Genomic DNA, 18,979 nt, shown 5'->3' on the forward strand with positions numbered 1-18,979 from the left:
CTTAAGTTGAGTAAGATTTAAATATATACTTCAAAGTTACAGTATTTTTAGATATATTTTCCAGGAGCAAGTTTTATATTATATTATAGGCTCATAGCTTTTCATACCAACATTAGTTACCTTTATTTTAATACATATGTGTGAATCTTCTGCCCCTCCCCCAACTTATAGAAGAGGTAGTATTGCAAGCACATGATCGAACTGGACGACAGTACATATTTCTTGTAGAAAAGAAAACACGGATAGATTATATAGTGCCTTCGTAGCACGCGTTTATTGAGACATTGGTTATAATAGTTTACACATATTATATCAAGGTTAAACAGTTCACATGGCGATAAAGATGTTGATGAAAACCTTGAAAAACACAACAGTGTCCGACCGCTAGAAGAGAAGGTACAAGATTATAATATTGAAATTCACGAAGTTCAAATACCACATGACCTATTATCTATGTTAATAAATTAATGACAGGCTATATTATCATGAATATTTTATTCGTTCCAATGGGTGTATTTTATACTTATCGACCGCTAAAGTAATAAAGTGATAAATATTATCAAACTTAGGGTAGGTTTGTATCAAAATATTAGCACTTATTGTAACAATTACACGAAGTTGGTTTTTATTGTTGCAATAAGTGCTATATTTTAACAGCAGCTATCTTGCTGCAGATAGGTGCTGTTAAAATATCGCACTTATTGCAACAATAAAAACCAACTTCGTGTAATTGTTACAATAAGTGCTAATATTTTGATACAAACCCACCCTAAGTTTCATTCTATTTATCACTTTAGTGTTCGATAAGTATAGAATAGACCCACAAGAGTTGTTGAAGAAGTGCATTTTAACAGTTGGCGGACTATATTAAATAATACATCGTTTTGCATCGTTTTGCACTCGGGGTGGTTTGCTGCGGGAAAATTTCTAGTCATTCGGCCCATAAGCCGGCTAAATTTAAAAAAATAGTATTAGAATTAAATAGAAAATGAATGAATCCTATCGTCAAATATTGAATACCATGGATAAAGATAATATTTAATAAACACACCATGACGAGGGGCCAGGAATTTTTGCGTATGCACGCATTCAACAGTTCCAAAATCTATCCCGTTCTTCACGATTTGTAAAAAAAAAATCTGCTGGAGGAATTCGCCCCTACTGCCACTGATAATATTAATGTGTATGAAAATATGGCACAAAAAGACAAAAAATAAATACATACGGATTTATTAACGTAGATCAATTTTCAAGATATGCCTCGGACGAATTCGTGTTTACTACCCCGTCCAGTTGCCCTATAAGAACAGCAAATTTAAATTGCAATTCCCTCTCTCGATCTATCAATATATCAATATGGTCTCTTAGCATGTTCACTTCGACTTGCGGGATACAATCGATAAAAGGAATATCAGGAGAGTTTGGAAGATTATGAGCAGTGAAACTACCTTCCTCGCCTTCAGTAGTAGTAAAAGGTCCATGAGTTGATGTGCGAGTAGGATACGGTTGTGGAGGATAAGTTGGCCAAGTTAGAGGATACATTGGCGCTTTTGGACGATGGATTTGCGCAGGCGGCAGATGTAAGGGTGGCGTTGGACGGTAGGTAGTCGTAGGCGGAGGCAGTGGACGGTAGGTACGCGGAGGTGGAGGTGGAGGCGGAGGTGGAGGTCGAGGTGGAGGCGGTGGATGATAAGGAAGCGGGGATTTATTTTCCGGCATCATCTCCTCTGGTAGATTCTCGCGCGGATAAGGCTGTGGAATTGGATAATGTTCTGATTTAAAATTTGTGGAAAATCCCATCAACTTATTTGAAACCGTTTTAAGTTTATCATTAACCGTATTTAGCTCTCTTTTTAGTTTCAGGTTTTCTCTCGATAGTTGTGAGAAGTCTTTATCAGTGTATTTGGTTGCTAACACACTACTTCTCGCCACTGACTCCGGAGCTGAATCTATAACTTCAATAATCTTGCCCCCCACTTCCTTGATCAAATCGAGTATAACTAGTTTGCTGGATTCCTTTTTAGAACACGGATCAGATTTGTGACGTTTCAGTCTTATCAACTTTCCACCGTCGTCTTCTCTTGTACCTAGTAATAAGAATTCCAATCCTCCGTGAACAGCGAGAGCTGTGATTTCATCACCCACCCCACTCACTAATTCAGCAATTACTTTATCATTCACAATAGCCAGCGGATCTGTAGTGACAGCGTATATTTGACCAGTCCTGGTCCTTGAATTAACGTTGGAAGTAAATGACAATACAAATAATTTATTTGCTTCGGCATCAAGGGCGTGTTGGTTATAACTATAAAATCCAGTCGTCACAATTTCGACTTCTTTTCCAGTACCTTTTTGGACCACATAAGTTGTTCCGTCGCTTCCGTAGTATACATTCCCTTTCTTGTCAACGAGTTCACCCAAGGGCGAGATGACTTTGTCGACCAGCTCAGCTTGACTACTTCCATTGCTGATTCCGTAAGTTTTTCCATCAGCAGAAAACAAAATTTCTCCATTCGTGTATCCAATTCGTTTCGGTGGTGAATCCAACATCAATACCATGTCACACGAATAAAAATCCTCGCTAACCTTAATGCGACTCGCTTCACATTGTCCTCCGTGTGATTCCGTGAAGCAGTTGTATTTCAATTCTTGATTTTGTGCGCTGATGTCAACAATTGCATATTTCATGAACATGAACACGGCCACATATAAGTATTTGATGCGTGCCATTGTCTAACTTGTTTTGAGCAGTAGGTATATCTGAAATTAATAAAAAAAATGAAAGAACTAAGTTGTAGATAAAATATACACAATAAGGAAAATATTATGTCAAAATCTATGTGTAATTAAATAATATTAAACTTTTAGAATGAAGTCACAAACGTACAAAATAAATTTAATTTGTTTTGAAGATAATATTCTTCTCATACCTAAAATATACATAGCATGTGCTAAAGAAGCAAGAAAGTTATTTTGAATCTCTCTATAATATTTAATTATTAATTACAATAATTTATATTGGCAGTATTTTTTTTAATTGCATATTATTTTGTCGTTTTCCGTAACGTCATAGTGGTATCGAAATAATTGCGGTCATGATTGGGAAATATTATTGAATATTTATTATTAAAATTTACAAAAAAGGACACACGAGTGAAACACAAAAAATCGTAATGTCTCGCGACGATTATTTCCATACCAGACAGCTTACGAATAAAATATAATATAATTATTTCAAAAAATACATGCAATTCTGAATAATATTAATTTTTAGATAATATATTCGTTTATTTATTGATTGTTTTCTAACCCATCGCAAACAAAATACCAAATGTTTTCGTTGAAATATGAAGAAGAAATGAAAGCAATAATCGGCTTGTTTTTATACTTATTCTACCATACTAATAGATGCGTTTTGATTCTCTTCATAATTATATCGATAATACATCAATATTTGCATTATTCTGGGACTATTTAAAATTGGGTATAGAATCTCCTATTTTCGGTCTTTCCGGCTGGGACGCTCGATGGGCTATATTAGCGCCGATGTCAATTTACTTACAAAATTGAAATAATATAATTACAAAATAATGACTAAAAATATCGGTACAAGTCGGTTATGGGGAAGCCAGCGGCAAACGCATTTTGAAAATAGCCGATATACTGGATGATTTGTTAGGTTGGGTTAATTTAGGTTAGGTTAAGTTAGGTAAGGTTTGGTTAGGTTTTCATTTTTGAATTCATGAATTCCAAAATCGGCTATGCCAATTAGCGCGGTTCTCGAACGGCATCCCCATAGACATAGTACCAAAAAGCATTCCAATGAATATTTAACTTAGCCTAGCACGAAAATAACGAAAATAACGATACTTTTAAATCTATTAAATAAAAAATAAGATTTAAGAAATGATATATAGCATGCCGACAGTCAATTTAGTCACCACATAGGAATACAATGAATTCGCGATCATTGCATGGGCACAGGGCCGACACCACCATACAGGCGAAATAGGCAACCGCCTAGGGCGTAAAACATAAGGGTGAGCATAAACGGAGAACTAAAATTAACTTATTACTTTTTATAACTTACTAGCTGAAGTACCCGGCCTCGCACAGGGTCGCTTCGTGGTTATATTTACCTTAATCTGTGTTATACAATATGGCAATATGAAAATAATTCTAATAGTAGTAAAGGTCAAACAAAAGACCACTAAATTAAAATTGAATCCAAAATATGCCAACGTTATTAATGTTATTAATATGTAGTAAAAAAATCAAAATTGCATGGATCAAACAAACAATAAACGTTGTATTTTATATAATACTAATTTAGAAACCTTCGCAGGTGTGCGCACAACAACTGACAAAAATTTCATCGCAATCGGATGAATGTTATAGGAACGCATACGAATAGAAGAAGAAGATGATTTTCTAATTCAGAAATCTTCGTGGACATGCGCACGATAACTCACCAAATTTTCATTGCGAATAGAAGAATATAAAATAAAAGAAGAAGATGGTTGTACTAATTCAGAAACCTTTGCGGGTGTTACCACAACAACTGACGAAGGTTTCATCGCAATCGGATGATTAGTGTAGGAACCATACGAATAAAAGAAGATATAATGAAGAAGAAGAAGAAGATGGTTGTACTAATTCAGAAACCTTCGCAGGTGTTGGCACAACCACTAACGAAAGTTTCATCGCAATCGAATGAATGGTATAGGGACCATACAAATAAAAGAAGATATAATGATAAAGAAGAAGAAGAAGATGGTTGTACTTATTCAAAAACCTTTGCGGGTGTTACCACAACAACTGACGAAGGTTTCATCGCAATCGAATGAATGGTATAGGGACCATACAAATAAAAGAAAATATAATGATAAAGAAGAAGAAGAAGATGGTTGTACTTATTCAAAAACCTTTGCGGGTGTTACCACAACAACTGACGAAGGTTTCATCGCAATCGAATGAATGGTATAGGAACCATACGAATAATGTATAAAGTATAAAGAATAATGTATAAAGTATAGGAACCATAAGATATAATGAAGTAGAAGGAGAAGATGGTTGTACTAATTCAGAAACCTTCGCAGGTGTTGGCACAACCACTAACGAAAGTTTCATCGCAATCGGATGAATGGTATAGGGACCATACAAATAAAAAAAGATAGAATGATGAAGAAGAAGAAGATGGTTGTACTTATTCAGAAACCTTTCCAGGTTTTACCACAACAACTGACCAAGGTTTCATCGCAATCGGATGAATGGTATAGGAACCATACGAATAAAAGAAGATATAATGAAGAAGAAGTAGAAGAAGATGGTTTTCCTAATTTAGAAACCTTTGCGGGTGTGCGTAGAACCTTTGCGGGTGTGAGTGTGTGTGAAGAAGAAGAAGAAGATGGTTGTACTAATTCAGAAACCTTCGCAGGTGTTGGCACAACCACTAACGAAAGTTTCATTGCAATCGGATGAATGGTATAGGGACCATACGAACAAAAGAAGATATAATGAAGAAGAAGTAAAAGAAGATGGTTTTCTTAATTTAGAAACCTTTGCGGGTGTGTGTACAATAACTGAATCGGATGAATGGTATAGGAACCATACGAATAAAAAAAATAGAATGATGAAGAAGAAGAAGATGATGATTTTTCTAATTCAAAAACCTTTGCAGGTGTGCATACAACCACTTACCAAAATTTCATCGCAATCAGATGAATGGTATAGGAACGCATAGGGGACAGACAGAAAGACAGACAGACAAACAGGCATACAGACAGACAGACATTCATTTTTATATAGAAGATATAGCCTATACTCTTCACGGAAGTGCAAGCAATAAGTTAACAAAGTCTTATCGCAATCGGATGAACGGTATGGCAGTGCATTCAATACGAACAAACAAACAAATATTAATTTTTATATATTAGATAACTTATTATTTCAATAAGTTTAAATAACTCGTTTTATTTTATTTTGATGTTTTTATCTGTTCGTGATTATCCAAACAAAAATTCCGATCACTAATCAAAAGTTGTAAGCTATTCTCGAAAAGAAATATGCAGCCTCTTGCAGCCCCGAGACTTTCTTAACAATTATTTTTATTTGTATGAATATATTTTCTATCGACCGTTTTTGTTAAAACTACGACATTTCCAGGTAGGCGGACTAAGCTAATCCAAGATAAAAGAGACCGTATACGCTTTTATCTCAGCAATTTATCATGCTTAAATCAATACACATGCCATCGATTATTTTGAATTAGTATTAAAAAAAAAAACCCACCAATGCACGTGGTAGAACTTTCTGCAACTTTCCAAGAAATGGAATCCCTTATAAACTCATAATATTTTCAAACCGATCTGCCTGGAAGTGAAAAGAAATACCATTTATATAAGTCAGTAGTCAGATCTTATCTATGGTAGTCAGTCTCTCTACAGCAGCTGTTGTAGCAGTTGGTTTAAAGTTGCAATTAAATTCAAAGTCTTGTGGAAATTCGGTCTCCCAAATTTTAAAACCTACTTTGAAGTAATTGTGTAAATGCATTACTTTGTTTCGAATTAACCCGAGCATATAACATTAATAGTGAAGTTGGTCTTTATACTGTCATGGCTTAATTACATTGGCAGACGCGCAGATCCAACCAGATCCGCCGACCGTCGTGACCAACGTCTTACACTATTTGTGACTATTTGCAATTACACGCAATGATTCAATCGCGTTAGTTCTTGATTTTGATTGGTTTAAAATAAACATAGTGTTGCTATTATTAAAAATATAGTTTGACCGAAAACTATTTCTTAGTTAGATTGATGGCTACACTGAACAGTATTCCCGCGGAATTTTACGTAAAAGCTGAGCTGTCTAACCTAGCGGGCGGGTGTTCGGATATCTTCGTACGTTCTCGGCAATCTTCGCTTGCTAATGAATGGATCGCGATGACGGAAAAATAGATTGTTTTCTACTTTGCTTACGATCCTGGAAAACCATAGATAATAGATTTTAATAATCGTGGCAGACGATCGGGCCTGTCGCAATCCGCCAATTTAATTTGATGTTTAGTGAAACTTGATTTGAAAACTTAAAACGTGAAAATTTGTGTTTATATTTTATCCGCCAGTGCACGTAATTGTGAACTACAGATTATCATATCAACATGTTATATCAATATGTTTTTGCTGTACGATGTACGATGTTTTTTTAAAAAAACCTTAAAACTATGAATTAGTCAAAAATCTAAACATTGAAAATTTTAAAACTTAGTAAACTAAATTTTAATAATAAATATAAGCATTAAAATAATGTAATAATAACGAAAGCTATGTACCTACCAAATATGTGACAAATTCCATTTTTTTACAATTGTAAGTTTATCTTTGACTTAAGGGGGGACATGCTCACCGTAGGTCAAAATGCAGCATTTATTGTATTTTCAAAGCATGATCCTGGACATTCCTTAAACGTTGTAGATAATCTATTTATATAATTTTTGAAGCCTTATTATCCTTTATATTTATTTTAAACATTTGATGACTGCATAAAGTATTTTTATTACATAAAATAGTATTCTTTTAAACCTCTCGCTCTAATGTTTCAGAATATAGTCATATTTCAGTACATCCATGTGCAGTGGTGTTAAGATTTTTTACATTTATTATTTTTAAACGCATTTATAAAACCATTAGTATAATTTAATGTTGACATTGTTATAGTGAAATATTTACGATAAAAAAAATATATTGATAATCTCTGTGATCCCAAATTTGACAAGAATTAAGCATTTTATTATTCAAAAAATGGACAAGATCCCATTTGAAGATAATTCTAAAGATATTAATTATAAGCTATGTCTTTGACCATTCAAGTGTGATAAACATACTATTGACCTAAGAATAAGGTAGTGTTTTTTTTTAAATACGCCATTTCTTTTGGCATTCCCCGGTGGCTAAGCTACAACATACGCCGTAGCCATAAATTGACAAACTAAAACTGAAGTAGGGAGTAAGATCATGTTAACGCGCGTGTTTGAACATGTACCATTTAAAAAAAATGATTTCATTTTCGGTTAGGTACATGAGCATGTCCGCCCTTAAGAATCTGAAAAAATCTTTTTAATTTTTTCAGATACATATTTATTAATTAATACAGTTGAAATTGTAAATTATCGAAAAAAATCTCAAATTACAAGCTTCGTATTTTTCCGCTAGGTTCTCTGATGTTAAAAATGATTGGATGACTAGGTACAACGAAATAATGAGTTTAATAATTCTGCAGAGATAAAAACGGTATTTTAGTTATTTGAATATAAATATTGTAATCGATCTATTAGCAACATATTAATAATATTTATTTTATTTATTTGGTCAACGGTAGCCTTTTTTCAGCATTACTAGGAAGATTAAAAAGGAATGGATAATATCAGGTTTTCCGTTGAATATGTTATAGGCACATAGTTTGCGGATACAAATTATTTCCAAAGCGTCATAAAATAAATGCATTTTATAAATCCGTTCCATATTATCTTGTATTTTCCCAAATTTAATTATTTGAGTGGTTTTCCAATAAATGGTGCTAACCTACTGATTTTACTTAGGTACAATTTTTAAAATATTAAATATTTATATATATTTCGTTTATAATTTAATTAATAAATAGATTCCACAGAAATGAATGTTTTATTTTTCCCCTGGCTATTCTGTTTTGTCACTGTTCTGTTTTGTCATATTCTGTTTTGTCCGGTTACCAACATAACCACTCAAACAGATAAGTGAGTTCTCTGGATAAGTACTACGTACGTATGCGTAAAAAATAATCCACTATTGTCTTCAGTGCCATCTTCAATAATAATTATTTTTAGTTATACGGTGTGCTTCTGGGGAAAAGATACATTGATATATTTACTAATCAATCAGTACTTCGGGCCTCAAGGCCCTTAAGCACATCACTTTAATGATTACCTCTGTCAGTGATTTTGGGAGCCTAGGTACCAATTTAATAATATGGATTGAACCAACAGACTGCACAGCCGATGCCGAATTGCGACAGTGAATAATTTTATTTTAAATCCATTCCCTGGGAACTGGGGTCGAACTATACTTACTTGCGTTAGAGCTAAAAGATTGTTTAAACGGCACTCCAGTATAATTGCGCAAATGTGACTTCCAGACTTTTAGTTCTAAGGTAAAGAATTTATTCTGTCTGTGCTCAATTAAATTGTCTACGGCCATGAACCGTCCAACCTTTTAACTTGAGACGGTCGGCTACGGCTATTGCGACGAGTGACGACCTGGCTTATAGGTACTGCTAGTTAATTAGAATTTTATAGTCAGGCTCAACCGAAATAATAATGTAAGTAAAACTAAAAATCCTGCACGGTCAATTGCACCTCATTGACAACTAGGATCTTGAAAAACTCTTTGTGACAAACTCCCAGCAAAACTTAGCACAACATAAAGATGATTGTGAAGATTTGGCAGCTGATCGAGGGAATGCAGGCATGATGATACTTTATTTGACGTTTGCTTTCCCTGAAAACAACTTAAAGTACGTTTTCGCAAGATTTTGAGAATTCTATTGGAACCCCCTACAAAGCAGACGGAATTCTGGTTGAGAATTACTCTACGACCTACCAACGTAAAAACTAAGAGAATGTTAAAAATATACCTAAATTGATAGAATTCCTATTACAACAGGAGTTATCACTGAATTGTATTTGTAATACATAAATACATATTAAAATTCATATCGATGAAGCCATACCTAGAGCGGAATGCACAATCTAAGATTTCGATCCTAAGGATAAGTCGCCGAAAAGCATGACTTAACAGACAATCCTGAGTATAGAGTTAAGGAATCCTTAACCATAGACTACTTTTGTTATGAACACGCCCCCGTCTGTATTACCATTTACCACTGACAGCTGCTGTCAAAATAAATTCGCATGTCTATAAAACAGTCCATACATCCAAATTCATTTAACAATGTATCTCAATATGGATATTGATGGTGTTAATTCGTTTGGCATGTACTTGGAGAATATTATTTTACATTTATACGCCAGCCCGCAGAAATACAAAATGCCAGGTGAAGAATGACACTTGACGCTAGTGTAACCATGTTAAAAAAATATCTTGTGGTGCCTGTGGAATCACGTATAATGACTTATAACGGAAACATAAGAGTATTATAATTAAATATTAATATTTATTTATAGTTATTGCATTTGTAAAATGCAGTTGTCATATTTTTGTCATCGTTTAACAATTATAAAATAATTTACCTAAACTATAGGAAAGAGAATTTTTAGATATGGTATTATTTTCAATAGAAATGGTCTTAACTAAGGACAGTGTTTCTGCATTCCGCTCCTAATTTGGGAGGTAGGTATTCTTTACTGCATGATACCAATCACTCACAGACGATGAGAGGGGGGGGGGGGATCAGACCCCCCGAAGAACGAAAAATTGCAAATTATATTGGTGAATGGAATAACATTCTTCTTCGCCAGGTCACCATGACTGAGGATCGCGACCCAAGTTATCCTTCTCAATGGGAACAAACGGACACAACGATCTTAATAATTATGCCATGCGCAATGGATAACCACTTGTGGATGTGACAGGCCGCAATAATATATATGCATATATAATTACAATGAGAGAATTGGTCATGGTAGTTATAGGCATTAACATATAAGAACTATCAAAAAAAAACTATTTTAAATAATATTATATATGCCTACCGAACAAAATAATCAAACACTACGATAATATGGATTAAGAATAGCTGAATAGCAAGCGAAAATAAATGTGTTAATATTAAATTGTCTTACCTGTTCATTGGTTTAATTTTTTGAGTTCCATCTCATCTTGTTTAGTTTATATTTCCATTTATCGAAACGTATCTCCGAAATAAAATGCAATATTACTTTCTAATGCCAGTCTAAAAATAATTTATTATTTATTTATTAGTGGTGTTGTTATATCAACGAAACTTCGACACGCTGTGGCATTAAGATGTTGCTGACATACGTAAAATAGCATATTATTAGTATTTTAATAATAATTTTAAAGATAGGGAGACCATACTGCTATAATAATTAATATCAGGTGCAAGTATTAATATTTAATCTATTAAGCTGGGGTGACCATTCTTTCCGCGTTCGGCAGGACAGTATCGCTTATAGAGTCGGTTATGAGGCATGTCATAGTCGGATCCAAGGTTGTGGATATTGGTTCTATGGCCACCTCATTTGACGAGCTTAATTTTAAATTCATGTGAATTAATATTTCACCATTGGCTAATATTATTCATAGTGGAACTTTATTTTGTATATTATGTATTACACTTTACATACACAATCGAATGACTACCACCACTAACTACTAAGACTAAACCGTAATGCATTGAAAGTGAGCATTCGCGCTATTATCTCAGGGAAGATTTAATTTAGGTACATGATCCCTAAAATGTATTTCTATATATTTTTAACAATATCATTTTAACCATATATATACAGGGCTCGAAATGGACCGGAGCGCTCCGGAGCGCCATTCCGTTTCATAAGATCTCTAAAATTATGACTCCGTCTTATGGAAAAAATAATTTGACCGTCTGACCTAAATAGGCCATAATATACCAAAAAATCTAACACACTTATTTTTATAAAATACACATAAAATTAGATAACTAGGCTAATATTTTCGTTAAATTATCGAGCGCTCCGGTTCGTAAAATTTTCCATTTCAAGCGCTGCATATATCCCATTTACCATCGAGATTCTTTTAAATATAAAACGACAATTTAATTGCAATTGTTGTTTCAAGGCACCCTAGAACAGGGGTCGGCAGTTTGCCAAGTGAGAAGAGCCAAAAAAAAAGTTCAAGATTTTTTATTAAAAAAAAATTTTAGAACGACGTCCATGCATCGCCTTTGATAGCTCTAATATATCTGGCAAATAGCTACTTATTTTAAATTGAATACTTGGTTTAAAATTTTCATCCGTTATTTCGCTTCTAAGTTTATTTTTTATTTGGTTCATAGATGATATTAATGTTTGTTCGCATATATATGTAAAGCCAAAGATTGTGAGAATACCAAAACCTAGTTTTCTTAACGCGTCATAATAAATGTTTCAGGCAAACTATTCCATGTATCAAATAGTATTGTTTCTATTTTATGCAGTTGTTTTATAGCGCTCCACTTGTGCTGAGAAATCAAATTAGATTTCTCTCTTTCGAGTTCTTCCAAGCGGCTGGTCAGATCTGTGAATTTGTTGCTCTACAGTACCTTTCTTTTTAAATATATTAACTGCATCTGTTTTTGCAACAGAATTTTTCTGCTTAAAATTGAAAATACTCACTTTTTATGCCTGTCATTCTTTTAGCTCATCAGTAGCAATGGAAATTATTATATTTAGGTCAATTTCAGTGTTTTTCAGATATGTTTCTATAGCAATATCTTCTCCGCGTGTTTGACCCTTGAGTCCCTTTGCGGCAGCAGTCCAAGAAGTTCTTCTTTGGGACCTTGTGCCGATATATATCGCACAAAGAGGATTACTTATGAAAAAAAATGTGAAATTGGACTTCACTGCTTTTGCTGCCAATATAATATTATATTCTCCAAGATGACCTTACTTTCTAGTCTTACTATAAAGTAGCATAATCAGTGTTGCCAACTGTCGTTGCCAGACGGTGTACGAAAACAAACAAGGTGTTTGGCAGGAAAAATGCTGAATTTTGTGTAAATAAAATTGCCTATCGAAAAAAAAGTGCAAAAATTAAAAAATAATGGATATAATTACGGCTAAAATCACACCACATTTTTCCAGAAATAGATATAATTCAAAATTGTCATTTTTTTATTTATCTAACAACTTACGATGAGTAATAATTAGACAATACCAGATAGTGGAATCCCCGATAATCGTCAATCCAATGCCACTTGCCTAAGCACATATTAAATTATAAAATCTGATACCATTATATTACTATTATGCTAAGAATGCTCATATTGTTTCTCTGTGTTATTTTATTTCTCAAGTACCGACCTACCTTCATTAATATCTGATGGTCAGGAATGTGCACGAAAATAAATAAACTAATAATATCTGGCTTATTTTCAGTACATTTAAATCTGTTGAAGGCAAATAAAAAACGCTAATAAAAACGCCATAAGCTAGATGCATTTTTTGCAAGCTAGATGCATAGGTATCTAAAAATGCTCGATCTGGCAAGAAAAACGCCAAGTTGGCAACGCTGAGCATAATATATTGTTATAATAATCAGTTTTTTTTATAATGCCGAGGGCTATTATCAAATATTGCTATCTGACATTTAATTATGTGGACGTGCGATGATGTTATGAACTATAAGTGATTTTGTTGTTTAAACATAAAATAATCATTATTTTGGATGTCCTGTGATTCCAAACATGTACAAAAAAAATCTGCCATTTTGAGAATATAATAATTACAAGATAAAAAGAACTTTTTATAAACAATGTTTTTAAATTTTCTGTTGAATCATATAAACTTAACCTTAATGGCTTAAACGATCAAAAAAATTTGTTCTTGATAGAAATACTGAATAATGAAATGTCATTTCATGTTGATTTCCGTAGTAACGCACGTATATATTATTTTATAAGTTAGTTGCTACGATCCGCTAGCAACCAATAATGGTATCGAAATAACTTTTCATACAAAACAGAATTAACTAAAAATGAATTCAATTCTACTTAAAGATGGCTAAAAGTATTTAAAAAAAATGCATTGGCATCGTGTTCTGATATATTCTAAAAGTTTCATATGTCTAGCTAGTCAGGAAGTTAGTTAAAAATCGATTGCAAGATTTGTACGGGACAAACAACCACCGGACAAACAATAATACGACATAAGAAAAACGTTGTAAAAATGATTCTTCGTCATGACGGTTTTTTGGCGGCGGATTGAAATCCTTTAAAGAATTTTCAATCCTGCGATTTCGGGATTAGCATTCTTTATCATGATCCCAGGATTTCATAATCAGCGAAAATATTTTTTCGTTTTGTTCTATTTTCCAGTATTTGTAATTAAGTAGTTGATATGAAAAACAATACATACGTTCAGAAATTTGTAATATTGTTATTATAACTAAGTAATAATGTAGCAGTATGTTTCATTACAATTTTACATACTTAAGACAAAACAAAAAAAATTATATCGACGATATTTTTTAATGTCGGTCAACATTCTCGCCGAGACGTTTCGCCGAGCCGCTCGACGAAACTTTTGGTACACGCAGGGGGGGGGGGGACGAGCGCACATACTACACTCTCGCATTTGTCCTTGCTCGGATAGTCTCAGCGAGTGTATGAACGACATAAATATTATAAAAAATGCGATATTCATAGATGTCATTTTATTTTACAATATAAACAACTGACAAATTATTGTTATTAAGTCAAGTATATATCTCTTCGTTCACAAAACTATACTATATTTGACAAAAAAAACATCAAAACCAATCGATAAATACCGGGAATCTAGTATTAACAATCCCGGGATCACACACGTAACATTATTATAATGATATATAAAGTTCCGTACATACATGCAACCATTTATTTATTTCGCTGTATTGGTCTGGAATACGTATTACATACAAGGCGTTTTTAAATAAGACATATACACCAATATATTTATCATCGAGGAAATAGACATTAATATTAATTAATATAAAACACAATATGTAGTACTGGTTCTGTCTGCTTCAAAGGGACACTGTCAATCTTTGAAAGGGACGAAACCGCCCCTGATTATTATTAAACTAAGTAGAATTAGTGGGTATGTACCTACTACATATTACGTTATATTTTAAATAATACAATGTAGCTCCAGCAATAATTGACAGTTAACACGTTTAGCGCTGACAACGCGCCTGTCGCGTGGCCATTAGATGGCCATTAGATACTATTAGCATGATAATTAAATGGTAATTAACTAGGTAGCAATGAATGAACAATTACATAAAAAGACAATTATTATTACTTTCTTATACCATGTGCCAACACTCAGTCAAAATGTTAACATAATAATATAAGTGTATAAAAATACACTTTTTCAATTTTTTACCTACTTTATTAACCTATCTTAATTCTAATCAAGAGCTATTAGAACCCCTACTTTTAGGCAGGGATTTTGTTATACTAGGCAATATTTATTTTCTACCCATTTTGTACGAAATATGCATCTTTTTTCAAACTTCAATATTATTTAATAACTGAGTGACAGGTTTTAACTCTTTGGAGGCCCCCTTTTATTTTTTTCACGAATCGATTGCGTCATGTTGCGTTATAGAAACGCAACTCTGACGCCATGTCTATTCCCACAGAACGTCACTGCTTTATACTTAATTATAATATTAGCAATGTCTTCTTTTCGATCGTTTGATTAGTTAATGTGGTGATAACACACGAAATATTCACAGACCCTGAAGACGCCGGAAGGTGTACACGACATTTTCAAAAAAACTCACGTCAAAATAACAAATGATTGCATACCTCTATGACCTTATATAAATCTAAAACCAATTTGATATATTTGAACGCAAGCTAGATAACAACAGTTTAAGAGCGTACATAAGTGAAACGGCAAATAATTTTCAACAGTATGTGGAACGAAATTTTGCTGTCGTCGCCAATCGGAGACTGTCAGTCGAGGTGTGAGCACGTCACTTGTTTTGTTTTGTGATGGCGTCTGAGGAATATATTCTTAAATCGTGTAAAGATGACTAAAAAACGTTCCGCATGTACTTGAAATAGAAAACATGTCAATGAATATACTATTATTATTACGAATATAATAATAAACATAACATTAAAACGACGCATGTTGAATTTTTATGACAAATTATATTTCGTTCGGCTCGCGTCATTTGCACAATGCGCGCATCGCCTAGTCACGATATTTTTAGACCATGCCTCAGCTGAAGTATACCCTTAATGAATAAAATATGGTAAATTTGCAAACACCAATAACTTTTCAGCTTACAATATTCAATGATCTGTTTTTTGTTTGGGAAACATATTCACATTTTGTAATAGATATTCTTTGTTAAGTGCATTTTTATAATATTCATTCACAGCATGCATGTTTTGTTGTAATAAAATATTGTGTCGCCATGTGTATTTTTATATATGAAGTCAGTATGTATGCAAATGCGAAAAATTTCAAACTGGTTTCCAAGTGGAGGAATCAATCGCGTTAAAATGACATGAAATTTTTGACATTTTTTCTGCACGAATCTCCAACGACAACGGAAGTCGGGACGGACTTAAAATATGTTTAGTCGGCGCTGTCGACGATATTATAAACTTACTATTTTTAATACCTCTATGCTTACTATAAAGCTTCGTATCCACTACGTTCGCGAACCAGCGCTTCACAATCGTTCCTATTGGATATGTTCTCTTGCTCTGAGCGTACGGTTGAACCACATAATGCATTCCGAATGGTGTCAGTTTTATTGCGACCACAAAGCAGTGTTGCCAACCATACAATAATTATAGTATTTGCACTATAATAAATGGTCGTCTGCGTACTATGCACGATATAAAACAGGTATCATCGTAATCAGGGGCACGACAACCCGGTGTGGGTCTTGGCCTCCTCCAACAGCTGTCTCCATCTGTCCCTATCCAGTGTCCCTATCCCTATTGCCAGACATCACTCTCTTTACCGGTTCATTGTCATTCATACGGTGCACATGACCCACCCATCGCAGTCTCCCAATCTTGATTGATTAAACTGCGCTGCAATCTTCGTATAGCCCGTAGAGCTCAGCATTATAAATCTTCTCCTCCAATTGGTGCCGTCTCTGATCGGTCCATATATACGGCGGAGAATTTTTCTTTCAAAAATGTTCAGGGCTCGTTCATTTCGCAAAGTTAATGTCCAGGTTTCCGATGCGTAGGTGAGCACTGGCTTTACAAGTGTCTTGTTAACAGTGGCGAAGGGTGACTTTTGGAAAGAGGCAGGCTGTGGAGAAACCAAGCTTATCAGATATATTTACGGGAAATAAGAAGATAACCCTACTGATGAATAGGTACACTAAATCGATGAAATTTCAAAATCTCAATTAGTTTGATATAATTAGTTTATAAACAAGCAATTCGATTGAATTATGTATTTTCCTAAACATTTATAAACGTAACATACGCTCAAAATATATTATCTATAGTCTATGGTTCCATAACAATTTATAATTTAACCCGTAAAGCTAGACATTTTAAAATACTTCTATATTTAAAAGACAGACTTAGGTATAAATAACTGATAAATAAAAATCGCGAGATAAATTATTTTACATTTTTAACAACAATCAATATTTAAATGTGATTGAATCCCATAGAAATTATTTTTTAAATTATCTTCTTATTAATTATTTTGAATAAATGTGCGGATGTAAGCGCTAACTAAACAGCCTATGATTTCGGAATAAAAAGCCAGACAGAGACTGGCGTCAGTAGCGTCACGTGACTAAAAACGCATACAAACCACATTTTAAATTCCCATCGAATATTTCACAACATAGTTGAATCCTGGTCCTTAATGGTAGGTAGAAGGCCCGCCAAATATCGTAGCCTGAGGGCCCGTTTCAGGATGTGGGGGCCATGGTGTAGGTACACCGAGTGCAATAGACAAAAGACCGATAAACAAGAAATTAGGCTGTGTTGTGTTGAGTAGGTTTGTGTATAAGTTAAATGCAATAATACTTTTTTCTGTCCATTTTCAATTAATATTTGGGAACCTCAATAAAAAAAACAAAAATCGGCGAAACATTCGGCAAAAAGAACGACTACACCCACTACAGTTCGTGGTGGTGTAAATCAAAGTACATTTTTTTCAGTGGAATTCGGCATAAATAAATACTGTAGTTTCCTAGACCAAGCGGGTAGCACAGCCGATATTATTTGAGTAATGTTTTAGTATACTAGGTGCACATGTCCAGCAGTTAGTCACTTCCAATCCACCAGTCGCTGATGACACGCTCAACGGTTACCGCCACTATGCCTCCAATTTAATAAAAACTAGGAGAAACTGTAAAAATATACCGCCGTGTATTGTGAAAATATGTCAAAATCTCCTTGCCCCCCCCAATATAAAATTCTGAGTGCGCCACTGGTGTAGCAGTTAGGAATGATATTATGTATTGTACAGTATTTAATGCAAATCGTATCATTGCTTTCACTTAAAATTTATATTTTATACTGATTTTACTGTATTTCGATTTTTTGATAAAGTAATAATGACATTATTTTTTGTAATTCGATATTATAAGTATTATCGCATTATAAAATTATATAGGTGGTGGATCGTAACACTACAATTATATCCCTGCAAAAGTTTTCTCATGCCATGCAGTACTGGGTAACCTCACTCACTACTGAGTACATAGATAGACCATGGACTTGAAATGAATTAAAGTCCAGAAAATATAGTATTTTCATAAATAAATTTATCAATGTCTCATATTCTGAATACACCCCCTAATAATACAAAGTATTTATCTTATTCCGATTCGAAATACTTTCTCGTACATCCATTAAATTTATTACTTCAATACATAAGTTTACTCATCAATAAAGCTTTTAAATTTTAACCCTGCAACATTAAGCAATACCTACTAATAATTGTATCACTATGAAGTAATGCAGGTATAATAAGAATATGCTACTAATATTATTTTATTTAAGTAATTATTAATTCAGAAAACGGTATTGTGACTGACATTACAGTTATTGGCCAGTGCACCACAATACACAGTAAAACTACAAAATACAATGATTTTAAAAAGCAAGTGGATAACATCGACCGTGTTTAGGAATAGCGTAACCCATACAGAATTTTTTTTACAGGAGAGGCAAAAAACGTTTTTTGAATGATTTTGGTTTAATATTAATAAAAAAAAAATGGCACAGACATTGGGTGCAT

The 18,979-nt window shown here is 33.6% G+C and overlaps 1 protein-coding gene across 2 annotated transcripts; it reads right to left on the minus strand.

Moving 5' to 3' along the window:
* Positions 1–245: 245 nt before the first annotated feature.
* On the minus strand, positions 246–11,015 carry LOC147067065 (uncharacterized). 2 transcript variants are annotated; one of them, XM_085953713.1, is made up of 3 exons: positions 10,838–11,015; positions 1,226–2,760; positions 246–384 (listed from the first exon to the last, which is right to left on the minus strand). In XM_085953713.1, the coding sequence occupies exon 2, from the start codon at positions 2,728–2,730 to the stop codon at positions 1,243–1,245; it is 1,488 nt and encodes a 495-aa protein (XP_085809839.1). In that variant the 5' UTR covers positions 2,731–2,760; positions 10,838–11,015; the 3' UTR covers positions 246–384; positions 1,226–1,242. The 2 variants fall into 2 exon arrangements, with proteins under 2 accessions (XP_085809839.1, XP_085809838.1); XM_085953712.1 differs by having other exon boundaries at positions 246–2,760.
* Between the last annotated feature and the right edge of the window lie 7,964 nt (positions 11,016–18,979).

This window comes from Rhyacophila brunnea, unplaced genomic scaffold (assembly GCF_057557595.1).
Source record: "Rhyacophila brunnea isolate RB1 unplaced genomic scaffold, BYU_Rbru_1.0 scaffold_4, whole genome shotgun sequence".
Classification (NCBI taxonomy): domain Eukaryota; kingdom Metazoa; phylum Arthropoda; class Insecta; order Trichoptera; family Rhyacophilidae; genus Rhyacophila; species Rhyacophila brunnea.